General features: G+C 36.1%; 2 protein-coding genes across 2 annotated transcripts; both read right to left on the minus strand.

Moving 5' to 3' along the window:
• Positions 1 to 2,130: 2,130 nt before the first annotated feature.
• Positions 2,131 to 3,634, minus strand: LOC143556234 (stress enhanced protein 1, chloroplastic-like). The gene is made up of 4 exons (XM_077045612.1): positions 3,482 to 3,634; positions 3,233 to 3,313; positions 2,504 to 2,682; positions 2,131 to 2,390 (listed from the first exon to the last, which is right to left on the minus strand). Exons 1-4 carry the CDS (start codon positions 3,528 to 3,530, stop codon positions 2,286 to 2,288), a joined length of 414 nt encoding a protein of 137 aa, XP_076901727.1. The 5' UTR covers positions 3,531 to 3,634; the 3' UTR covers positions 2,131 to 2,285.
• Positions 3,635 to 4,545: 911 nt separating this feature from the next.
• On the minus strand, positions 4,546 to 6,515 carry LOC143556235 (uncharacterized). Its single transcript, XM_077045613.1, has 2 exons — positions 6,306 to 6,515; positions 4,546 to 5,042 (listed from the first exon to the last, which is right to left on the minus strand). Exons 1-2 carry the CDS (start codon positions 6,513 to 6,515, stop codon positions 4,767 to 4,769), a joined length of 486 nt encoding a protein of 161 aa, XP_076901728.1. The 3' UTR covers positions 4,546 to 4,766.
• Positions 6,516 to 6,852: the final 337 nt, after the last annotated feature.

The raw sequence follows: 6,852 nt of genomic DNA on the forward strand, positions 1-6,852 counted from the left end.
TGTTATAAGCGACGTTAAGTCCTTACCGTGGCATTTAACACGCTCATGTGGCAGGCTTTTACAGGCTTTCGTATTTTTGAGTTACCCTTATACGCCACTTTAACTCATTTACGTGGCCGATAGAGGACCCCAGAAACCATCTATATAACATGTAATAAACTCCAAGCTCGGTGCAACGAAAACAAACCCGTTAATCCCCCACAATATGTAATTATTTGTTTAAAGTGTATTTTTCATACACACACACACATACACACAAACATTTGAGAAAGAGCATACTAACTCCTTTTTTTAAATTACAGGATGATTTATGGCTAGAGTTAGAATCTCAAACTGAGTCCAACAGCGAATGAGAATATGAAGAAAGTCCCGAGCCGGCGAGCCATACCCGAATGCGGCGGGGTATTCGAAAAGGTGTTGGGTCCTCGACGTGGTTGTATTATAGGGATTGGTCGTAAACCTAGTGCTTCTTTACTCGCATCGTCGAGTCATATTGATCATCTTCAGCCGGAGCAGACACCGCCTCTACCAATGACACAGGTAATCAAAAGTAGTTTAGTTGCTCAAGTCATTAGAGGGTTGCATATACGTTCGTTTGTGTTCGTTTAAGTGTTCGTTTATGTTAGTTTAATTGTTTGTTTATGTTCGTTTATGTTCACGAACTGTTCGTTTAGTTCTTAAACGAACACGAACATGCTCACTTCTTAAATAAACGAACACAAACATAGATTTTATGTTCGACTAACTATTCGTGTTTGTGTTCGCTTAAAGTTAGGCGAACGAACACGAATACGAACATGCTCATGTTCGTGTTCGTTCGGTTCGTTTACAGGCCTAGTAGTATTAAGTTTTTATGTGTTTACTTACAACGTATGTGTATACATGCTATTTTGTAGGCCCAACTTGCTGGTTTATATTAAGATCCAAATTTTCTATGTCAACTAGATGAATATCACAATCGCCAAAAAGAATCAAGCAAAGACAACGAGGATGATATGGATGAGGGCAAAGAATGATAGTATGGATTTTAACTAGGTAACTAAAAACTCTATCGGTTCAAAGGTTGTTTTATTACTAGTACGTTGACGTTTATGTACTTTTATAGGTTTATATGTACATATATGAATGGTTGTGACAAATGTTTGTAAAAAACCAGCGTATGTATTCTAGAAAATATGGAAAAGCATCTGGGAGAAAGCGGGCAATACGAAAAAAGTTTCTATAAATGGCAGAGGCTTTTAGGGGCGCCCTTTTAGGGACGCCGGGCGTTGTCCCTAATACCCATCGGAGTGTTGCCGGAGTTTAACCGGAATCGTTTTACCGTCGACACTAATAGAGACGACATACGCTTTTAGGGACGACACCTTTTAGGGGCGACTATAGCACTATTAGGGACGACGGAAGGGTTATTAGTGACGGGGTAATAGGGGCGCCCCTTTAGGGACAACCTGTCTCCCTAAAAGTATTAGGGACGACATTTTAGGGTTTTAGGGACGACGGGCGACGCCCTTAAAAACGCATTTTCTTGTAGTGTATAGATGATGGGGGGCCCAATGAAGGACCTGAAATGAAAGAGATGATTGTTTGGGAAGCTTAACTACTTGACAATTACTTGCATGTCCAAAAAATTCCTTTGGTGTTGGTGTCCTGAGTAAGTTCATGCCCTCACCAATATATACTAAGCACTCAGTGCTTCCTTTTGTGTACTGAGGTATACCAGATTAAGGGGTTTTGTATTTAGATTGGGGTCACAGTCGTGTAAGTGCTTTTACAGAGGAGGGAGATGAATATATGTAAGGATTCTTAGATCCCATTTCACCATGTTTTATGACAAGGTATTGCGTATTTGTTGGTGGAAATCTTATGTACGTCCTGGAGATTCCAAGTTGTAAATGATATGTGTTGGTTGTCTTTCAGAGAACTTGGGGATGTTTCTGATGACTTAAACGCGATTATATTTTCATAGTCAAATCATCTTAAAGCAATGTCCTAAGCAAGGCCATCCTTGATCATAAACTTCAAATTTATACAAATATTTCCCAACTTAATAGGATAACCAAACTAAATCCCTTTTCTTATATTTCAAATTCAGTTGCAACCACGGGAAATATAGACTTCTTACTATGCACGTATGGTGAACAAAGTCCTTGTTACTTGTATATACTCATTGTTGTAGTCATGAAAATTGAATCAAGTTGCAGGGAACAAATAAAACACAAGAAAGAACAACTGTTTATAAATAAAATACACAAGCTTTACAACCACCAAGTTATGCATCAGTCTGATTAGTTCTCTGAGGCAGATTGGAAGATGAAAACCGCTGTAAGAACTCCCACGAGTACAGTCACCGCCAATGCCACTGTTGGCAAGGGTGATGTCAGCCCAAAATTCTGCAAAGAGTTGTGAACAGGCACATCAATTTTACATTTGTATTTAGCAAATAATAAGGTGGCTGTTCTACATGATTAAAAGCTCAACACAAGTGAGACATTGTATGCCATACCTCAAGAAGGCCTTTCCCTGTTGATATTTCAACACTAATTGCCACTGCGAAACCAACCATAGCTGCGCGACCGAGCCACACATCTAAGCCGCTTCCGTCCTTACTACTTTGCTCACACCTCACCGAGAATGATGTCGCCTTGCGAGTTAGCACCTTTTGATAATGAGTTCCACTTATTACTGAAAGATTAAAATAGTTATTAAGAGAAACAGAAAAAGGCAAGATACGTTTTAAGTTTTTAAGAAACATCTAAATATAATTCAACTGCGAGAAAGTATATAAATCATAATTATATCAAAAGTTATCCTGAAACAATACAAATGAGTTTTTTATTTTTATTTATAGGTTATTCTGTAACTATAGGATTGAGTTTGGTTAAAGTAACCCAATGTGAACTAGAGGGTTAAATGATACAGAAACTGTTAGGCTTGTAAACGAATCGAACTACCACGATTAGAGCATGTTCATATTCGTTCGTTAAGAAAATGAACATGTTTGTGTTCGCTTACTTTTGTTAATAAACGAATGGTTCATGACTGTGAAAAGACAAACAAAACTGAGCTTAGATGAGCGAACATACCTAAGCTGCAACTAGTTAAAACTAATCTAAAGTTGGGCCTAAAAAGTGAAACCAAAATATTAAGTTTAGTCAAGATAACTAACATATTTTTTAAACTTAACGAAACAAATAATACAAACAGAAAACACAATATAAAAACTTGTCCATACCAAGGGGCGAACCGCATATGAAAGTTGTCCCGATTCGAGGCGAAGAGGATGATGGAATCTGAGAAACAAGGGGGATTCTAGCTGAAATTTACACCAAATGAATTAACGTCTGAAACTTAATAAAAAATCAAAATTTAAAGAAAAATTACTCCTCCGTAAGACACCAGCTAACTTGTATATTCTAAATTCATATAAGATTAATAAAAAACATTGGTGTGAAGTGGTGAAATGAAAGAGAGACGAGAGTACCGGTGGTGGAGATACAAAGAGAGGAAGAAGCATGGGCTGCTGCCGCCATTGTTGCAGGTGAGTGTGAGTGTTTGAATCGTAGCACTTGGTTTCACCTCTCAATGCCTATCTCTTCTCTTCGCCTTCAACTTCAATTTTCTAAGGATAATAATAATTTATTTCCAGATAAGCCCCTGCATTTTGTATTTTCTGTATCTTAATATTTATTTTGTATTAAAAATATAGTTTTTTTTACAAACACCACTCCGTTTATAATAAAATTTATAGAAATAAAATAGAACTATGTTTTTAGATTTTTTTAAAAAAAACTTGATTATTAAAAGTTATTAGAAAATATTATAGTTAAAATAAATTAGTGTTGACATGTGATAGTTTGCAAACTAGTTTGGTGAGACGTTTGCATAATTTTTTATTTTTTTTTTATAATAATGAAACAAACCATGGATGGTTTGTGAATGGTTTGCTAAAGGTTATATCACATTCTCCATATTCTTGTTTGTGTCATCCACATCGTATTGTTTATGCTTCAATGCTACTAATAGTATTTGTTTGTTTTTTTCATCTTTCTAAGCCATGCTTTTCGAATGTTTGATTATCATATTTTATACTTTACACGTCAAGAAAAAAGTTTTTGAAGCAAGAATTATCGATAGAAACAATCTTTTTTTTATCTTACAGGATGCAAAAGAAGTTGTCTACATCTAACCCCATTCATAACTAACTACAATTTGTTGCTATGAATGCAATTTTGATGGGTAGGTTCATTTTTTTTTATTGTGCTTGACTGTACTTTGTACAGTGTCATTTTATTGTAGACAAATGAAATTAATATTAAATAATGGGTTCGCTACCAACACATAAAATGAATGCACTTCAACTTTTTAAGTAACGAGTCGAGTCAGACAACTCGACATGCTTAATTAAATCTTTAGTTGTGTCTCTAGAGTACAAGTTCTGAAGCACTCCGAGGCTCAAGATTAATATTTGGAAAACTTGTAGTAAATGGGTTAAAGTTTCTCAAAATTGGTGATAGGTAAGACTTTATAAAAATAATAACTTTTTCACTTTTAAATGTAATCAGGTTAAACATGTCAACCTAACCTTAACATGTTATATCTGAAAATCACACCCTCTTTTTCAAGATTAAAGCTTTGTTTGTGCATGTGTTAGAAACCAAGTTCCTAAATTCGGTTAACCTCAAGAGTTGCATGACTGTTTGGCTTTGATTACCATCATTAAAACCAACAAACAACCTATCTGTATTAGGGTGTACATACAATGCTTTTCATTCTTCATTACCAGAGTCATGATCTTCATCTTCATTTTCAGAACCATCTTCCTTGCTATTTTCTTCATGATTGCCTGCTTCCACCTTCATCTTCTTTTCTTGTTTCTTTTGTTTTTTCTTTTGGCGTTTCAAACGCTTCTTTGCAGTCCGCTCTTCTGTTGCTTTTAACCTTTCTTCTCTACGCTTATTAAACTCGGCCACTTGTTTTCTTTTTTGAAAGTCAACATCCATTCTTGCAAGCCGGTCTTGTTCTCTCCGTCTCATCTGTCGGTACTGTTACAATATGGTAAAATCTGTAATTAGTAACAAAATATAAATGGATAAACTGATATTAATATATGAACATGCTCAGATGAAGATACTGATCATGTACTATTGTGTTTAGACTTTAGACTAAACCCAAGCCCACAAATTTCACACCACTAGCTTTAATGTTTTAAGGTTGGTATATAAGATGCATCAAAAACACTTAAAAGAGTTGTTGAACACATGGCTCATATGTGGTTAGGTGGTTATCATGACTGTTCCGGATCACTTTTTCTGCTCCAGCAGCTGATTACTAGTCAAACAGACTTCTGCTGATCTTAACCAGCTTATGGTCGAACAATGGCTGCTGTTGACCAGCAAGGGCTGACCCATCAGAGTTGACTGGCAATTTTATTGATCAGCAAACTTAATTGGCAATGGTGAAGAGGAATGGTACTGAGGCAACCAACAAACACACGCACATGTGGAAATATAAAACTGAAATCAAACAGGACACAATATATAACATGGTTAGGTCTACTCTGACCTACGTCCAAGGGGCTGCAAGTAGATTAGGGTTAATGGCTTTCTAATCAAGCCAACGTAAATATGACAACCTACCATATTTCCCTATTGCAAAGAACCTAGGGTCGGCTGCCCTTATTGTGAAGTCAACACACCCAACATATATAGCATACATCTTTGATAAATGTCTACACTTGAGCAAAGCATGCACTAATTGACTTCAAATAAAATGTTATATAGTATATAACATGAATTGATCCAAGTATTGTTTATATCCACAGGTTAAGGACTTACAAGTGGTATCAAAGCTTCGACTCAACTGATTTGAGGTTTCGGATCAAAACTTTTGGATTTAGATTGGGTTTTTATAGATGTGGAGATTAGCTCATCTTTCATTTTCGAGACATTTCACATCACTTCAACTTTCATTTTCTTTGATTTCATAGATTTTAGAGTGATTTAGATCGGTTCACAGTTTCATCATCACGCAAAAGTTAAAAAAAAAAAAAGGAAAAAGCTTGTACTTTTATCGGGTGAAAACTAGTAAATCTGGTAGTACTAGTTTCAAGCTTATCAGATCTGAATGTGTTTTCAATTTGGGGGGTTTTAGAGATTGTACGAGATATTCCTTCTCGTAAAATTAGGCTTACGGAATTTAGATGCGGCAAATGACATTGCAGAAAACAAAACAGTATATGCAAAAGTAGAACATTACGTAAACAGTGAATTTAAGGCATTGAATGAATAATTACAAGGAAATAGTACCTGATGGAAGTCTCCGGAGCCAGAACCGGCAGAGCTACCGGAGGTATTGTTAACACGAACAGGAACACAATCGATTATGCGACGGAGCTTCACCTCGATGTCCTCCTCTTCCTGATTATTAGGTAAAGAAGGAGCACTGTATTCAACCAGATCCGTTGTTGATGTTGACACAATCTGTATCTCTCCCGATGGCTTGCCGGAACTCGACATCTTTTACGACCAGACAAAACCCTAATCACTTTTGTGAATTGGGGAGGATATTGTGTTTGTGTCGATGCTCATTTGGGCTTTAGGCTTACTACTAAACCCCAGCCCATAAATATATATATATATACATCGCTAATAGATACCCAATACCTTCCTTCGGGACTCATTTTTTAATTTTAAGGTATATATATTTTACATGATCATTTTGACACCCACCCCTCACTCACCCAATGAAATTTTAAATGAAAAAAACTGATACTCAGGGGTTGTTTGGGATTCCTTATTTTTGCTTCTTATAGCTTATAACTTATGGGTTATAAGTTATAAGGTGTTTGGGAAA

This window comes from Bidens hawaiensis, unplaced genomic scaffold (assembly GCF_021521415.1).
Source record: "Bidens hawaiensis isolate Kalapana, Puna unplaced genomic scaffold, B.hawaiensis_p1.1 tig00018485_1, whole genome shotgun sequence".
NCBI lineage: Eukaryota > Viridiplantae > Streptophyta > Magnoliopsida > Asterales > Asteraceae > Bidens > Bidens hawaiensis.

Bases quoted from the DNA above. Each gene is read 5' to 3' on its own strand.
- LOC143556234 (XM_077045612.1), bottom strand. From the start codon at position 3,530: ATGGCGGCAGCAGCCCATGCTTCTTCCTCTCTTTGTATCTCCACCACC. The intron at 3,314-3,481 runs GTACTCTCGTCT...TGTAAATTTCAG, and splicing joins TCTTTGTATCTCCACCACCG to CTAGAATCCCCCTTGTTTCT. The intron at 2,683-3,232 runs GTATGGACAAGT...TTAATCTTTCAG, and splicing joins CATATGCGGTTCGCCCCTTG to TAATAAGTGGAACTCATTAT.
- LOC143556235 (XM_077045613.1), bottom strand. From the start codon at position 6,515: ATGTCGAGTTCCGGCAAGCCATCGGGAGAGATACAGATTGTGTCAACA. The intron at 5,043-6,305 runs GTACTATTTCCT...ATATTGTAACAG, and splicing joins GCTCCGGAGACTTCCATCAG to TACCGACAGATGAGACGGAG.